The sequence below is a fragment of the Tachypleus tridentatus genome, chromosome 6 (assembly GCF_004210375.1).
Source record: "Tachypleus tridentatus isolate NWPU-2018 chromosome 6, ASM421037v1, whole genome shotgun sequence".
Taxonomy (NCBI): Eukaryota; Metazoa; Arthropoda; class Merostomata; order Xiphosura; family Limulidae; genus Tachypleus; species Tachypleus tridentatus.
Window position 1 is genome coordinate 117,875,398 of NC_134830.1, and position 19,466 is coordinate 117,894,863.

Consider the following 19,466-nt stretch of genomic DNA (forward strand, 5'->3'; position numbering starts at 1 on the left):
TTAATTGTGATGTTTACAACTTGCTTTACAAGTTTAAATACAAGTCAACTGTTTAAGTAAGTACAAAACTCCAAGTTAACCACCTTTTTCATTTAGTTGATTAGTTTACTGATTTAATAGCCATTAGTGGCGCAGCAGTACGTCTGCAGGCTTACTATGCTAGAAACTGGGTTTCGATACCCATGGTGGGCAGAGCACAGATAGCCAGTTGTGTAGCTTTGTGCTTAATTCCAAACAAAAATTAACTGATTTAAAATAATGTATAAAATTCACAAATATAAGGAAATTCATCATTAGTGATTGTTTCTTACAGCGTTATAGAGCTGAAAAGCTATTTGATTTGGCACTTATGAAAAATTAAGGATGAGAAAGGAAAGCTAACAAATTACTCTTAGTTCATCACAAATATTCTTATTTAAAAATAAAAATTCAATATCTTTAAGATTGTTGGTGTTTGGTACTTAATATTTTGTACTAATTTTGAACTATTACATAAACTCTGTTAAGAAAGCTACATTATAATGGAGTTTTATACCACATTTCTTTGAACGTATTGCTTCTGAGTTAACTATTATTTATGTGAACAGCCACATGTGTAATAGATAACTTATGTTTTTATAATTAAAAATATTTTAGTTTCAAATTGTGTTCATATAACATTCTTGGTTCATTCTGTTACAGTTAGTTGTTTTTTTTTCCCCCGTTTAAGCAGAAAATTGTTTATATTTTTCTGTGACATATTGCTGTTTGTTAGTTTTACTTTTCTTCAGATTTATATATATTTGTGTTGAGGTTTTGTTTAAATTTAGCTAATATATGTGATCATGAATTTTGTTTGATTGAAACTATGCAGGGTTTCTGTTAACTTCATAAGTACATTTCTTTACAGCTTCTGTAAGTTTGATACTATGCTGCTAAGTGCTTTTAGAATTACTCTGTTTCTTTGAAATATTCAGAATACTAGAGCCTCTTAATTAGGCCAGTTGTAAAGTACTCAACTTTACTAGAAAGCAAAACTAGTTTTGAAATGTAATAGAAAATTGAATAGTGGTTGAAGAAATACATGGTGCTACCCTCCAAAAATGCATTGAAAATTTATCTATTGGAGATTAGTCACGGGAAAAAAGAAACATCACACTTACCTAGTAATAGTGTTTGTAACTTGTACTTTAGCTGAAAAATGATGTTTATGAACAGGTTTAAGTCTTGAATATTACCATGAAATGATTGATTATAATTAGTGTAATATTTAAAAAACTTTCAATGATATTTGGTAGTTCCAAGATTATTTTAAATGAGAGTTGTTACACAGAAATTCAGTGCTGATGTTATTTTCTTTTAAGCAGTTCTACTGTGTTTGTCATGTTGTAATTATATTGTTTTAAGGGAAAAGAATTTTTTCATATTTGAATACAGTATTCCAGTATATTTTGTTTTAAGTTTGTTTGTTTGTTAGATTTTTGGAAGCTAAATTAACAAAATAGTACAGTATTATTACATTCATTGATTGTTTATATATATATGTATGCATGTATCATTTTATCATGCTCTTTCTCTTTGTACTTAATAGTTTTCTAGTCACTTGATTACTGTAATAAGAGAGAAATCTGTAATGTTAGTGCCTTTGTTATAATTTCTATGGGTGATATTTTGGAATTATTGAATAAAGGAAACCTCTGAAATAATTATCTTCTTTGCTCATTTTATTCTTATTTTAACACTCCTACGAAAAGACGTTTCTAGTCCTGATTTCTCCAAGCCCGTTCCCCTGGCTGTGGTTTCGCTAGATAGTAGATAAGGAAAGTAGGAATCTCGTTAATCCATTCATTAATGGATTTAAATGGCAATTTCATTTAAATACAAAATTATTAGCCTAATATTAATAACCTTTCAAGTTGCTCTGGGGCCTATTAGGCCCCACTTTTCGTAGGAGTGTTAAATATGTATACTTAAGTGTGCATTATGTCAGAGTTATGGCTTTCACTGGTCATGGCCTGGTGGTTAGGAAATTCAACTCACAACCTGCAGGTCATTAGTGTCAAAACCTGTTGTCATATGTGCTTGTAATTTCAGCTTTGGAGGTGTTCTAATGTTATGATCAATTCCACTATTCTTTAGTATAGAATAGTTCACACGTTGGCAGTGGGTGGTATTGACTAGTTGTCTTTCATCTAGTCAATCAATTCAAAATTAGGGATGGTTAGCCCTCAAATGAATTTACTCAAAAATATGACAGTGACATCCATAATCATAAGAAAAAGTTGCAAGAGACAACTTCTCTATTAATCACCCTGAGAAATTGAATGACTATTTTCTAAAATAACTTGAGCTCATAGATGCTGGAGAACTCTTGATGAAAGATTTAATAGGAAAATAGTGTTTTGCCAAACAAGCATTATCTTTGTTGGAAAGAATTTTGTTTTCTTACACTGTGAAGAGTTAAATTAAATAACGTATAATAAAGTTTCTATATAGTGCATCTTATTAAAGACTGAAAACAATAAACTTGTTTTTATGGCACATATGAAAATTATCTCAAAGTATTTCAAGTTTTCATTAAATAATATTTCTACTAGCATAATACCATCTTTTGGATGTGGGAAGTACAACTCTTCCCTTGAAAATTAACACTTATAAACTATACCAAGACATTTTATTAGTTATGACTGAAACGTGGAATTTATAATAATGGTAATGAATCTAGACAAGATGTATACTGAATGGTACTTGCTTTAGGCAGATTCAAGTGAACTATATGCATAATTCTCTCTCATTTTGTTGTTTTGACAATAACAAAAAATAACATTAGAGGCAAATTGAAGACAAACAATGGAAAGAAGCTTATAATTAAGAGTTTTTAATGGAGTGTCAGAGCTTAAATACATCACCTTTAAAAAAGCATTTTCAAAACACAGAAATTAATCTTTTTATATCACAGGACAAATTAATGTTTCTTTACACCAATAAATGACTTTCACCATTTCAATTTTCTTTAAAACATGCAAGATTTAAGATAATTTAGGAAATTAGACAAAAAAAATGAAAATTTTACATTTGATAAAAATGTATACAAGTTACTTGTTTTTTACTGAAATTAACAGTTTATACATTCCTTGCGATACGTACTTTAAGAAACGTAGAAAATTTTATAAACTGGAAAGCTAAACATATCTTGCTTACAGGAGGTGTGCCACACGGAGGAAGTTTTGTGTGTAGTCACATAACACAAATGGAAGTCCATTGAGTGGTTTGAAATACAAAAAGAATGGAACATCACAATTAAGGCTACAAAACTTGTACAGTAGAGGAATTCCAAAGAACTTTGCAAGTGATCAGCATTGAGTAGATACTTAAAATTATTCTGAATTGTAAGTTAAATACATTACAATGAACATGGATGATTAAATTTAAACTTTTACACAATATTTCATATGGAAGTGGTGGTAAAAACATAAAAACCAGTAGAAAAAGAGGGGTCCAATTAAACCTTCAGATATATATGTACATGACAGAATGCAACATATCTGAGACACTGAAATTACATCATTAAAAGAGACACAGAAACAATCTTATTACTTCTGTTAGCATAAAGGGCTGTAAATTTGTATTACCCATTTTTCACATATATGCAAGTACTGCTGATTAGTTGAATATATTAGTTTTACCGTGCGTAATACAATGAACGTTGAAACTTAGTGCCACATACAGTAGGGGAAGTGAGTTGACTAAATTCAGAATAGTATGAAAAGCTTGAAACTTGCCATGTTATCAAATACAGACAAGATTAGCAAGCTTCTTAAAAAATACTCTAGGTAACAAAAGGACACCATTTTTTATTTTCTTCAATATTTAGTCTTGTTACAAGTGAAACCTCACATTTAACTGAAAATGCTTTCAATTTCATATCCTTAGTTCATCACAAGTTACAGACAAGTATATTTAAAAGTTGCTCTTCAGGTCCATCTATTAAAGTTATAGTTTAAATGTCTAAAATTTTTAAAGCTTTAGTAACCAACAGACCTGATGCTTTGTCAGCTTTTGGCATTTAAACTGTTTCTTTAAAGAATTATACTTGCAGCGTTTTGAAAAATATTTTGTCTCTCATCATCCAAATTGAGTTCTGTTATCAAATGAAAAGTCTCTTAAGCAATGACTCCTGAGAGACCAAAATGAACAAAGTAAGATTAACATGAAAAAAGAAAAGCAATATACACAAATTTGAGATCGGTTTAGTTTTTTATTAAGCCTTTTGTTTAATACCAGAATTCAACAGCTAGTATGAATAACCAGTAGTATATACATTACTAACAACTTTCTGTTAATTAAACCATAAAGGTCTTCCTGCTTCGTCAGCTTGCAAAACAGATTACTTGGTATTACAGTAAACACATACTGGTAGTTTAACTGTATCCAGAGAATGTTGTGTATACTGGAAACCCTTTTCAACAAATTATTTTACAATAAAGGACTCAGGAACATGTTGTATTTTTACACTATAAAGTTTTCTTGCAACGTTAGCAGCAAACTTATTTTTTAATTTTCTTGTAGAAATCTGTATTATATTGTTTTAATGTAATTATAAGAGTTCACAATACCAGTCTACTGTACATTGTTTCTTTTTGGAATAATAAATTTGGCAAGTTGGGTTACTGTAAAGTTCTGAATTTTTTTATGTGCCATTGAGCCTAAAGTGAATTGTTTCATTGAAATTAAATACATTATTGGCCAACTGGTGGTTTATGGACAAAATTCACACCGTTACTAATTGAACTTAGCTTGCTCACTCTTTTAGTTACATTTCAAGTTTATGCGTTAAGTAAATCTGAATCGCAAATAACAAATTATGGTCATCCATTATTTCTTATCCTCTTGTAAATGCAAAGATTTTTTTGCTAAGACAATTGATAGTTACGCCGTGAAATGAAAGGAACAACACTTGCTTATTATTATTAGTGAGATTTTGAATTTCCTGAGAGTTAAAAAACGCCACCTGACTACTTAAAAAGCTCTAGGTACAAATTAAGCAATAAGGATTATACTCAAATCTTGAAATGAGTCGTTTTGGTTTGTTTGTTTTTGGAATTTCGCACAAAGCTACTCGAGGGCTATCTGTGCTAGCCGTCCCTAATTTAGCAGTGTAAGACTAGAGGGAAGGCAGCTAGTCATCACCACCCATCGCCAACTCTTGGGCTACTCTTTTACCAACGAATAGTGGGATTGACCGTCACATTGTACGCCCCCACGGCTGGGAGGGCGAGCATGTTTAGCGCGACGCGGGCGCGAACCCTCGGATTACGAGTCGCACGCCTTACGCGATTGGCCATGCCAGGCCCGAAATGAGTCAGTTTCATATTTTATTGAGTATAGTAATACATACAATGATATTTTGACTACTTAAGGAAAAGGAGGGAGCATTTCTAATCGTTTTGATATCTATTAAAAGTGTAGTTGCTATATGAAAAAGAAATTAAATATATTGACATAACATAATTATTATATGACACACGAACTTTGATTTTTCATCTGACTACTCTCTCTATTTTTCTTTTTCTGTTTGGATTACATATTTATTTACCTACTGTAAATGTATTCTTTCTTGTTAGTTTTGACGATGACGTATTGAGAACATAGTCACCATTATTTTATGTTTGTCGTGTATATGTTCGGACATATAATTTGGACTAAAAGCACCTCCTAGTAAGTAAAACTAAAAAGGGAACGTTTGATCATTTCGCAAACGCCAGTACCACCAATATCTGGTCACGTACTTTCAAGGTCTGATAAATCGGTTCAAATTGGGCATTATATATTTATTTTATCAATTCTCAACTATACTACAATAATACGTGCAATTACATATTTGTTTAATACTGACATCATTTGAAACTTCTTGGTATTTCTTATGCAAACATATTGGCTGTATGTATATGCATACACGCACGTACATTCATAAAATGCTCACATATCATGATTTTTGGCAACTTCACGATGTTTTAAACATACAGTAAGTTGAAATATGTTTATTTCTATTATGCTATCCAGTTATAAGAAAAATAAAGCCTAAATTTTGATTTCAGAAAAGTTTGTAATGTGTAGCGGAGCTTTGCCATACAAAGCTACATAATGGATTATCTTCACCCTATAAACTGAGTGTAATCGAACCTTAGATTTTAACATGCCGCTTATATAATTGTATACTAATAAACACGTGATTTGCACTCTAGCTGATGAACGAACTACTATGTGGGTGATATCAGGTGGTGCTTGACACCAGATTTTAATCGTAAAAAGGCAACAATCGAGGAGGAAACGAATCTAATTTGTGAAAATAAATATTTACATTAGTTTTGAAAATCGGTAACCCTAAGAATGTACTAAAATTTGTAAAATGATTTTGTGATGAAAGTCTATCAAATCATAGAAATGAAGTGGCATATTGATCAAAACGTAAAATAAATATCTAGAACTTTAAACTTATGGGGTGGTGTTTTATGCTAATAATACAAATATTATTCATAACATCAAGATATGGCTCGAAACAATCATATAAATAAAATATCATAACCGTACTGTGTACCGTAATGACATTAAAAAGGCATGCATTTTTTTCTCTCTCTCTCATGGTAAAAAAAAAAGGTTTTGAAATCTAATAAGTTATTTGACGTAGTATCTTTTTATTAAAGACGACTCATTTTTTTTAAATTGTGAGCTTTTATTTTGCTTCTTTAAGTTTTTGCAGGAATTACGAAGATAAATCTCATATTCACTGAAAGTAAAAGCTAATTTTAAAGTAGTAGATTCGCATACCTGCTCGAGGTGTTTAAGGACATATACAAAGTTAATACAATTTAATTCTCAATAAAATTTATTGTTTAAACACCTTACAAAATTACGTGCAAGAGAAAAGGGAATTATTTTTTAAATTATTTATTTTTGTGGAATTTTGTTTATTTTTTATTTGGCCTAATTTATAATACACATTGTTTAAGCAGTATTATTATTTTCCAGTATTACAAGTTAACCAGTTTTTGGTCCTGTCCATACACTCAACTGCCATCCACATTTTTTATTTTCTTTTACGTTTAACTTGAAATGTACTTAGCGTTTAAAAAAGGATAATTTACTAATTTCATGGTGGTTTTTACTCATATAGACAAAAGCAAATGTTATGTTATATTCAACCTAAGCCTCTTTTCAGTTGATCCATTTCATCATACAGATTAAAAGTATTACATAGTTGATACGGTAAAACATCAAGACAGCTGATGATGTGTAACATTGAAGCATGGAACTGGAAATATCATGTAGTGGTACACCTTGCAGTTCCTCTGGAGTATGGCATTGCGTGTTTTTAGGCCTACTTACCACATCCTTTTGGACTCCTTGTATCCAATCTTGAAACCAAGCAATGCCACAGTCACAGTGAAAAGGGTTATCTTAAATAAAAAGGAACACGAAAATAACAGTAAACTAATTTTTATTGTATATAAACAATTGACGAACCGGTAATTAGAATAAAATACTACCTAATACGAAATGGCAAGTGTGACAAACTGAATAGTAGTAAGAATCTAGTGATGAAGCCCACATTCTACATTTTTTTATGCAAGAATGTTTAAGTTGAAAAATACACAAAATACCTGGATTTTTCAATCAACAATACCAAATTGCGCTCGAGCACATTATTTTTTTGAAAGTGTGCAACAATAACTGCAGTATATACCACTGCCACCACCTCTTGTTACCATATACCACACTTCCTTGCCTAGTTTTTGTACTAAGCTATGATTAGCTAATTTTTAGTGAGTTTTTTTTCAAGGGTAAATTTTATGTAACCTACATATTAACAAGTCGTATTTCATGGTCAAGGCTTGTTTGTTTTTTGAATTTCGCGCAAAGCTACACGAGGGCTATCTGCGTTAGCCGTCCCTAAGTTGGCAGTGTAAGAATAAAGGGAAGGCAGCTAGTCATCTCCACCCATCGCCAACTCTTGGGTTACTATTTTACCAACGAATAGTTGGATTGACCATAACCTTATAATGCTCCTACAACTGAAAGGGTAAGCATGTTTTGTGCAATGGGGATTAGAACCTGCGACCCTCAGATAACGAGTCGAACGCCTTAACCCACCTGCTCATGCCAGGCCTTCATGGTCAAGGAAATGCTAAATATCATTCACTTAGGCCTATTGGCTAAAGTAGTCCACGTGCAGACGTATGGAAGATCGTTCGCCAAAACACCATATTTTTGTGATGTAAACAAACAATATAATTATATGACTATAGTTATGGTGTAGCTGGTTATGTTATTTAATGTTTTCTAGATAGTCCAGATTTAATCTCATTGCACCTATTTTTTACAAGGCTTCCATAGTATTAGCATGGTGATTGTGGTTCGTATAATGTGTTAGCTTTCATTCTCACAAATTAGAATCCCCATTTTAGACATTCTATGTAAGAGCTCGCAGTCCGCAATGAACTAGTGAATTAATTAGGGAAAGGTCTGCTAAAATAAATAAAGTTAGCCACTAACCGTTTATTATATAAATTTCAGATATTCACTGCCACAAAACTTTTTGATACTTCCAATTTAACCGTTGTAAGATATATGAATTCGTGTGTGTGTTTTTATAGCAAAGCCATATCAGGCATCCTGAACTCTTGATTTTAGCGCTATAAATCCGTAGGCTTACCGCTGTCCCAGAGGGGGATACATATGAATTCCACATGGTTAATTTTAAAACAAAAATATTTGTAAAACTTTAGAGTTGAAGTGGTACGACCACTGGGGCAAAAAAAAACCAAAAAAAAAAAAACCAACAAATCCTTAGTATATGCAAAGATTTTATACAGTATACGCGCCTATCCATTGGACAAACTTATTCATTATAAATTACTAACAATACCAAGTCTCAAACTACCATATATAACATGTAACATTTCTGCCACTTTACGCTTGTTACAGTAAAATTAAGTGAAATATTAGGAGTTTACTTTAATCTATGAATGAATAGTTTGAAATTATTATTCCAGTGGGTCTATATGTAAAGGACAAGTGTTAATTATGTATATATATATATATAAAAAAACATGTTTTGGTTAGTCGAAGTTATGAGGTAATTATTTAATATTTTAAACCAAGTTATTTCTCAATATTACGGCCCAACACGAAACATCTTTAGTAGGATTATCAGCTCCAAAAAATAGATAGTGAAATTTACGTTTCACTGCAGTTGTTTTTAATTATTTTCATCTTTCGTAGTTCAATACAGATAGATTATAAATCGAGAGCACTTATTTATTTTTAACTTGTCAGATTACCCATAAAACGCGAGATACATCTAATATTATTTGATAGATGAATACTACTGTAAATAATTCACACCATAAAAAATTGAAATATTGAAATATGAAAAATATTTTTATTAAAAACATCCATGTAAAGAATGGTTGGGTGTCAGCAGAGTGACACAAAGAACAAATTATTAAAACTCATTATTCGTTAGATATAACATGTTTTATCCGTTAGAGGAGACTAGTGTTTTAATCTGTATTTTTGTTCGGTGTTTGAAGGGATCACAAAGACACAACATAACAATTACTGAACAGTGTCTAATTCTAAATAATAAACTCATGTACAACTTAAGATACTCAACAATATCTGTAACTTTACTACCTTTTACTTCTTAGCGTTTTAAATCGAAAACGTTGGGAACTTATACCATTTAACTTCTGAAAAAAAACAAAAACATTCTGGTACATTTACTACTAAACACGCACTTGACACTAAGTTCCAATTTACGCAAAAAATGTTTTATTAAAAATTATTAACATAAAAGAACCCATCATGTAAAATAATTAAGTTGAATTTATAAATAAATAAAAAGCAAGTATATTTGGACAATATAACAGTTTCATGGCTTGCAAACTAAATCTTGAATCACGAAGAAGAGTATTACTTCTCACAGTGATCAAACTGTTAAATAACAAAAGTTACTTCTGAATTGGCAAACCAAAAAATAAAACTTCCCAAGAGAGGTGTAACCAGAAAGAGGAGACAAGTTATGAAGTTATTTCGAAGATAAGTTTAATCTTTGACCAAGATACACAGCAGTGTCGTGCGGCCAAAACAACCTGCAGGACATACTTTGTGTTATTAACAGGAGTGGTAGTTTTGTAATTGTTCGACTCCTATAACTCGATAATACAAATTATCTCATACTTTCACTGGACCTTTACTCCACATACGAAATTTCATGGCAATTCGTTAAGAAACACACGAGATACAAAATTTCCAATTTTGATTTGATTTCTTTCTCTCTCTCTATCTCTCTCTTTTTTTTTTTTTTTTTTTGCTCCATAAGTATAGAAACGTTATTTGGTAGAAAGACATATCTAAATTTCGTGATTTTTTTCCAAATCTGGTACATTGATAGATCTTTACAGCTTAAAATTTGGTGTCAAATTTGGTCTTATTATGAGCCACATGAGCAAAGTTATTGGTTTGGTTTGTTTTGAATTTCGCGCAAAGCTACACGACGGGTATCTGCGCTAGCTGTCCCTAATTTAGCTGTGTAAGACTAGAAGAAAGACAGATAGTCAATATTAACCACCGTCACCTCTTGTGCTACTCTTTTAGCAACGAATAGTTGGATTGACTGTCACACTATAACGCCCCCTGGCTGAAAGGGCGAGCATGTTTGGTGTTACGGTGATTCGAGCTCGCGACCCTCAGATTACTAGTTTAGCGCGCTAACCATCTGACCATGTGGTCAAGCGAACTAAGGAATGAATATCTGCTGCAAAATTATTATCAACGCTGTAAGTGTAGCTACCAGTTTGGGCGCCAGTTTTGATTTCACTCCTCTAAGCCCTCCTTTCTTCAAACCTAAGGTGTTTTTTTTATTAAATTTTAAATTGGAAAAGACGAGTAGAAAACTGTATGTTATGAAAATATGCTAGGAATGATAAATAGGTAATTGTCATTAAATTCAACAGCTACAAGTTGCAGACGAAGGTTTTAGCCCCATAATCCCTTCTTATTCTAGTCCTTTTGAAGTAACAAACACATTATTATTAACATTTGGCCTTTTGACCAGTCCTCACTAAAGTTACAAGGAATATTACTTGGAGTAAAAGTTTCTTATTTGTGAGAAATTTCAAAACACTCTATTGTATTTTATGCATACTTATAGGGTCAGTAGTTGTCACACAAGTTAGTTTCTCCCTTGGGAAAACCGAAAACATGGCCGATGAAACATTTCCTGTTGGTGTTTCTCCACCTAACCAATAGTTTTGTTAATAGTATGAAAAAAAAAACTGATGAGATAAAAATTATTTTGGTAAAAGAAAACGAAACAATCAATTGCAAATTGTCAAAATATAAAAACTTACTGTGAATGTCCAGAATTTCGACAGTGTCTATGACGTTTTCAAAAGTAGGCTCGTCAACTGTTGTAAATAAATTTGATGATAGGTAGAGCCACCGGAGTGTGTTGTTTAGAATATCCAAAGCTCCCGTTTCGATTTCAACGATCCTGTGGAAGAATCGTATTAGATTTTATCAACATTTCAGCAGAAACTTGCTTAAAATTAATTTAACAGATTTATTATAGCTACATTTCAAATAATAGAATAAAGAATTAATATTATGGAAATTTGAAATGTAGAGAGATCTTTAAGCCACATAAAGACACAAATAATTCTTGACAAGAAATTCAAAATAATTCTGAAATATCCGTCAAATAAAAAATGTGTTTAGTAGCCTTTTCAGAATATTTTATTACATGACACAAATAATTAAAATTTGAACACTTACTTTACAGAGTGGAATTACACTTCTAAACGAAAATGTACAGTTTATGAAATGACGGATTTTACTCAGAGCTCTACTTTTTTTTCCACTGCGATTTTTAAAATTAAAACTAAAAACAGATAGTGCTATACTATAAACTAAAATTTAATTTTTTTAACCCTCATCATGTTGGATAACAAAAATCTTAGTAATTCATCAGCTTAACTAAATTCGATAATTAAGAAGGTAAATTATGCTAGTTTAACAAAAGGTTACTTCACTACAAAAGGAAACTAGTGCACACCAGCCTAACTGCCGATCTGTTTACCACGGGGAATTGAACTTTGGAGGTTAATGTTGTAAGTCCGTAATATTCCCGCTGACCCACGGGGATAAATACAAATAGTAGTAAAAGGGTTAATACCTTCATATGAATGAAACATTTTCAATTATGAAGATCAGTCACAGTTTTAACACAAAATAATTAAATTAAGATCAGACCACATAAAATAAAACAAGTTATAATAATTTGAATAGTTGAAATAGATGTTTGTCAAATTTCGCGCAAGGCTACTCAAGGGTTATCTGTTAATATTGAATAGAAAACGATTATTGTTTCATTTATATATTATGCGTTATGTAACTTTTACAATATTTTATATAAAGTGAAGAATTATCGTTATAAAGCTTAATTGATTTAGAATAAAAATGCTTCATAGTTATAAATTTTAAATGACACTTCAAACCTATTACCAGATGTTTTCGTGTGTTTTTCAAAATGATTTATTGTTATTACGAATTAGATCGTAGTGGGTTTGTTATATGTTAACATAACAAGCCTTTGAGCATATTTAATTGAGACGTGGTATCGTCTAGTGTTTAGGGTGCTCGACGTTATGATGTGACGGTCAATCCCATCTTTCGTTGGTAAAGAATAGTCTAGCAGTTGGTGGTATGCTTCGTTCACGAATATTAATAAAATTCCATTTCGGTCTAGGTTAGGAGTATTAAAATTACAATATACTAGTATAATGCTGGATATAGTCCTCTAACAAACCGAATAAGGTGAAAGGATTTTCATAGACGAGAAGAGAATGAAAATAACGACAAAACACACATTAAAACAATTAGAATTCGTTCGAAATTTCCGTTAATTTCATGTGTGTTGTGTGTGTTTCCTTTCAGCAAAGCCATATCGGGCTATCTGCTGAATCCACAGAGGGGAATCGAACCCCTAATTTTAGCGTCAATTTCATACCTTTGTTTCCTTTGATGAACGTCCAATCAAACAATAATATTTAAAATCGTGCTTTAAATTAAAATACTAAGCATTGAAATAAAAATATTACGCAGTTAGTTATCGTGATTATAGGTCGCGCAAGTTTAATTTGTAAACTTTGACACTTTTATGAAACGAGAAGAAATATATACATATATCATATACACTACTGGATGATTTTGATACTCTCTGGACCAATGTTTCCGCTCCTTGTACTATGAGGCCTGGCATGGCCAGGTGGTTAAGGCACTCGACTCGTAATCCGAGGGTCGAGGGTTCAAATTCCCGTAACACCAAACATGTTCGCCCTTTCAGCCGCGGGGACGTTATAATGTTACAATCAATCCTACTATTCGTCGATAAAAGAGTAGCCCAAGAGTTGGCGGTGGGTGGTGATGACTAGCTGTCTTCCTTCTAGTCTTACACTGCTAAATTAAGGATGGCTAGCGCAGATAGCCTCGTGTAGCTTTGCGCGAAATTAAAAACTAAACCAAACCTTGTACAATGAGAATTTAGTTTACCTTCCAAATATATATTTTAGAAAAACAAAACGACCAAAACACTCGTAAATATTAATTTCTAAAGATAAATTTAAATCATCCCATGTATCAGTGTAAGAATATCTGTCAAGTGTAAAACCAGCTTTCAATACCAAGTCACTTCTGATCTTTCTTATTTTTTCTTGTTTTATGCAGTCACGCGCATGTAACAACTACGAAAAAATATGCCTGCTGCAAGTTATTAGACAAACTTCAGTTTTTACACTGAATGAAGCAAAGGGACTTATAATATTTTAGAGTAAAAAAACTGTTATATGCTATTAAATGTTAGTATGAGTGGTAATAAGAACAGAAGTGAAAATACTGAGATGACCATTGGGAGTGTTGCCAAAAGAAAACTGAAGGAACAAGGAAATGGCGGGAATCTGTAGAATAGAGTAAAAGGCAAGAGAAGCGAGGATGAAGTGGTTTCGTCACGTGACGAGAAGAGAGGAACAAGCAATAAGGAGAGCATTAGAGCTACCAGTAGCCGGCAAAAGAAGACAGGGAAGGCTATCAAAGTGTTGAAAAGATGGGGTTTTAAAAAAGGCATGGATGTGAAAGGAACTGCAGAATCATCTGGCAATAAATGAATAAAGATGATTAGACCAGGGCAGTACGTGTGAAGGACGGCAAAGAATAAAAAGATTAAGTGATCATTTACTGTTTAGTTTTTAGATATTCAAGTGGTTATAAGATAAAATGGACAGGAATAAAAGAAAACCCATTTGCTTTTTTTTAGTTTTTATTCCATGTGTACTAGAAGGAACCCGCGGTCCCCATACTCTTGCCTAACACCTACCCCAAAAGAAAAAACAAAAAAAAAGGTACCTGATCTTGCTTGAAAAGTACCCTTTTTTGGCAACGAGCCCCTGTCCTTTTAATGTCCTTTATATGTTATTACTAATTTTAAGTAAAATTAAACTTGAAATTTGGGTATTTAACCTGTACTTATTAAAAGAGAAAGTAAGTATATATCTTCCTCGTTAGTTATAACAAAAGGTTTAATAATAACTAAGTCCTTAGTAGAAATAAATAAATTGGAAACAGAACCAATAGACTAACCTATAGTATTAGCCAATGTTGACTAGTTTCTTTTCGTCTCTAGTCTATCACTTGTGAGTTAAGAATGGTTAAAGCAGATACCCATGAGTAGCTTTACACGAATATCCGAAAACAACAACAACAACAAATAAACAAAAACTTGAAGTAGAATACGTAAATATTGATAGGTTTAGTAAAACGCGACTTCGATGTTATATACGTTTGACAATACATGATGTCTTATAACATGAAAAGTTTGAAAATATATTTTATTTTCATCCAAAACGTGAATAATTCGTAAATGTTTGTTGTGATGTTTACATTTAGAAGCGAGCCAAGCATGGTTTTAATTAATTATGTTTGTCTTAAGACATTATGTTAGACCTATTACATTTTAACACTACGTACCTAATCCCTCATGGATGACCAAGAATTGAAAGAATGTGTAATAATATTTCAACCACAATACATTCTTCATATCCATTGCCGATCCTAAGGTTCTATATTAATAGTATAGTGTTAAAAATAAATAAATAGGCCTAGCATAATGTTCCATGATAAGTACAATACATAAACGTTTTACTAATTCTTGATTAAACACTTTTCGAGTTGTGTAGTTTACAGTAGTGTATATGTGTTTTTTAAGGCAAAGCCACATTGGGCTATTTGCTGTGTTCAGCGAGAGGAATCGAACCTCTTATTTTAGATTTGTAAATTTGTTGGCCTATCGCTGTCTCACCGGATAACGCGTAGTTTATAGCCAGTCGTCGCTAACTCCATCTCACTAACCTTATTTCACTGCTTTTAAATAACTGTATTGGATTAAACGCAAATTTATATTCAACTGTTCAAAAATATGACTTTAAAATATTAAAGTGGTGTGTGTATTATTTTAAAGCTCTGTTGATATAAAGGATACAACAACAATTGGATGATTGTAATTTGAAACTTTGCATTTTTAATATAGAACGGAAATAATAGTTACAAATATCTATATATAGTTAATAACTATTTTTAAGCGAAAACTTTTCTCTACTTTCATAAATTATAGTTTGTTTTATTTTTAGGAAATCGGTAGTGGCTTTTTAGTAGTATTTATTTAAATCAATATTAAATTTTTTAAATTAAATATTTAGTAATATTACTTTTAGAGCTAAATTAAAATAATTTTCAAATTTTGAAAAAATAAAATAAAAACTAGATAACGCTGTACATCTTTGTGATAATATGGCAACAAAATGTCTTGGACAAAATATCGATATAAGTAAATTAGAGACAGATGACTTAGATTATTTAAATAATGCACAATGATAAAACTTACTTGTTATTTTGAAAATTTACGTATTTTAGATTAGCTCCATAAGGATGGAAAGCGTTTTTCTCTATTCTTGTTATGTTGTTGTTTCTCAGGTCGAGTTCGTTCAGGGTCTCGAGACGTTCTAGAGCCTCAACAGGTGTTGTTCTTAGTCGATTATGGCCTAACTTGAGCCATGCCAAGGTATCTGCATAAGGAAGGAATTAGATGTTTTCTACATGTTTATTATAATTTTCGAAAAATAAGTCAAGGTTATTTATGATATTCAACTTACTAGAACATTATTGTTTTCAGCGTGTGTATAATAACTCTAATATGTACTAATACAGTGGTGTAGAAAGTAGTTTCTGAGTGTGGGTGTTTGATGAGACACAGATATTCAATGAGAAACTGAAAGCATAAGGAGCTGCTAAAAGCAACTCAATCTTGGGGGTCTGGGGCATGCTTCCATAAAATTAATATAATACAGTAATTTAAAGTCGCTATATAAGTGAAATACGTAAAAATGGGGTTCCGATACCTCTGCTAATATATTCAAAAATGCGTTATCTATTGAAAGGGTGACGTGACAAAACATCCTGGCTTTTGAAAGGTTCTCCTACTGGATCATTTTGGGACGATAAATTCCTGGGTTTTACTGCCGTCTCTAATTTGTCTTTTTCATCACTTGAATTCGACACTTTGTCGTTTGGTTTTGGAATTTTCGCGCAAAGCTACATGATGGCTATCTGCGCTAGCCGTTCCCAATTTAGCTGTGTAAGACTACAGGGAAGACAGCTAGTCTTCACCACCCACCACCAACACTCCGGCTACTCTTTTACCAAGGAAAAATGGGATTGATCGTAACATTATAACGCCCCCACGGCTGAAAAGACGAGCACGACCTACGGATTACGAGTCGAATACCTTAATCACCTGGCTATGCCGGACAAATACATTGTGACTAACGACCGTAAATCAACAGATACGATTTTTTAAAACGAATTTGGAAAATTAGCACACGACTTGGATTAACTCAGCACATCGTTTGATGCTTCCTTTAAGGTTGACGAGTCACAGTAGACGACATGATGTCAATATTGATAACCTGATTTTATACGCATCAGAACAAAGACAGTTGAATGCAAATGGCAGATGTTCTTCACAGCTGGTGTCTGATTTAGAAACCGTAAAGCAATTATTTGAAATAATTCAGGGATAAACATGAACGACAGTTGCTAAAAAAAAAAAAAAAAGCGAAACACCGTTTTATGATTTGAAAATATGAGTGTGTCTCGGTTTTATGAGTCGAAGATCAAAATGCACATCTGGTCTGCAGTTAGATGGCTTTAAATCCGTGTGAGGGAGCATGTAACAATATAAAAGCAACAGTGATGTCCAGTATTTTGCAATTTTTTCAGAACTAGTGTGTGATGTTTTAGCCATTTACGTTATTTTACGATATTAAGTAAGGGTTTATTAGTTAAAGGGTTTAAGCTGAAACATAATAAGACCACTACAGCTGTGAATCTAATATCCTTAGAAACGCATGAACTTTACGACATATTTCTTAAGAAGTAATGTACCGTAGCAGCTGTAACACCATGATATTACTATATCTGTTTTCACCACACGAAATGCTAGCGTGCTAAATTTGGCTATTCTTCTCATAACTAAAATTGTTTGGTTTTATTTTGAATTTCGCGCAAAGCTACTCGAGGGCTATCTGCGCTAGCCGTCCCTAATTTAGCAATGTAAGACTAGAGGAAAGGCAGATCTTGGGCTACCCTTTTATCAACGAATAGTGAGATTAATCGTCACTTTATAACGCCCCCACGGCTGAAAGGGCGAACATGTTTAGTGTGACGGAGATTAGAAACCGCGACCCTCAGATTACAAGTCGAGTACCTTAACCACCTGGCCATGACGGGCCTACCAAAATTGTAAACCAACTTAGTACTTTCAAACACTTTTTAATCATATCAGCCTAATGTAAAGAAGTACAAATGTGGTTTAAACGGAATAAAATACCCCACGTTCTCTATTCCTCGTCATTTTTATTTCTCATGAAAGAAACAATAGTTTTAACAATATTTTTGTTACTATGGTGGGAATGATACAACCCGAGTGTATGTTTCTTATTTAGTCCTTGAATCCACCAACTGTGATTGAGAATATTTAATAATTAAAATGATATTAAAATACTTACTCATATTTAAGTGGAATACTTAAGAAATAAAATTAATAATTTAAATTCCAATTATTTTCTTAATTTTTTAACAAACACAGAAAATGTTTCAAAACATTATGCGAGAATGCTTTTCTTCTCAAAATACATGTTTCGTAACCACTAGAATAGAGACCCTGAACTAGAATACAAGACAATGATTACACCAGAATAGTTTCACATAACACGAAAATGGCATGTAGGTTTTATAGTTACATCTAATATGAGGCCATGTTAGAAGCACTTTTTATTTTTCGTAATCTATAATTGGTCTTACGCTACCTTCTATTCCTTGGAATGCTTCTGGATGGATATATTCAATCCGATTCCTTTCAAGATCCATCGAACTCAACGCTGAAAGATGGGCGAATGCTCCTGGGGGAAGTTCGTTTATGTGATTCCCAGCAAGATTAACAGTGTCTATGTTCTCACCCATACCTCTGAACTCATTGGGTGTGATAGTTTCTATCATATTTTCTGTCAGTATCAGTTCCTTCAGAGCAGGGACTTTTTTCAGCGACTCGGTAGGTATGGAGTTCAGCATGTTTCCTCCAAGGTTTAAATATATGATGTTGTGTCCAATACCAGAAAATGCCAGCCTGTCGATGTGCGCAATTCTGTTTCCAAACAGGGACAGCCTTTCCAAGGACTCCAATCCTTGAAACGCTTTTGCATGAAGGGTGCTGATCTTGTTGTAATTTAGGTTTAGAAACACCAGCGAAGCGAGATTCTCAAGAGCACTTGAAGGCACTCGCTGTAAAGTGTTTTGAGATAGATCCAACGTCTCCATACTCTCGACAAGCGTAGAAAAGGCGTCGTCGCTGATTCTTGTGGTGTCTCCGTAATGGGAGTAGAAATGTTTCACATTGATTCCTTCAAGGAGGAACGAAGGGATGTCGACTAGAGTGTTATTCTTTAGTTTTAGGTAGTAAATCGGCTGGTTTGTGCGTTGGATGTTTTGTAAAGACTTGTGAAGCTGGGAGGTGTGGGCCCCTTCACACGAAACGTCCAATCCATGAGACTTCTCGACACAGATGCATCGTTCAATCAGCCGAACATCTGGACATTTGTAGGGTCCTTCGTTAGCCCATGTTACAGTGAACATAAACGCAATGTGAACACTTAACAGTCTCAGACTCCTACACAGCATATGTGTTTTATTCATCTTGTCTCTGTTGTGTTATCTACAAAACAGTAGTAAGAAAGGCAAATCTGAAAAAAACAAGAAAAAAATAGATATATGAGAAAGAAAATAATAATATTATTGAAACCATTAGCATCAGTTCTTAA

At 32.7% G+C, this 19,466-nt stretch overlaps 1 protein-coding gene across 4 annotated transcripts in view; it reads right to left on the reverse strand.

The window, feature by feature from the left end:
• LOC143253409 (uncharacterized) overlaps nucleotides 1–19,466 on the reverse strand; it is a 41,348-nt gene that overhangs the window by 3,966 nt on the left and 17,916 nt on the right. For 3 of the 4 annotated variants that reach the window (XM_076507254.1, XM_076507252.1, XM_076507253.1), the window contains 4 exons: nucleotides 18,459–19,388; nucleotides 15,977–16,157; nucleotides 11,394–11,536; nucleotides 2,840–7,436 (listed from right to left, as the gene is read on the reverse strand). In XM_076507254.1, the coding sequence (XP_076363369.1) occupies nucleotides 7,195–7,436; nucleotides 11,394–11,536; nucleotides 15,977–16,157; nucleotides 18,459–19,341 (1,449 nt within the window). In that variant the 5' untranslated portion in view covers nucleotides 19,342–19,388 and the 3' untranslated portion in view covers nucleotides 2,840–7,194. Of the gene's footprint in view, nucleotides 1–2,839; nucleotides 7,437–11,393; nucleotides 11,537–15,976; nucleotides 16,158–18,458; nucleotides 19,389–19,466 lie in introns of those variants that run through there. The other variant, XM_076507255.1, reaches the window with a different exon arrangement.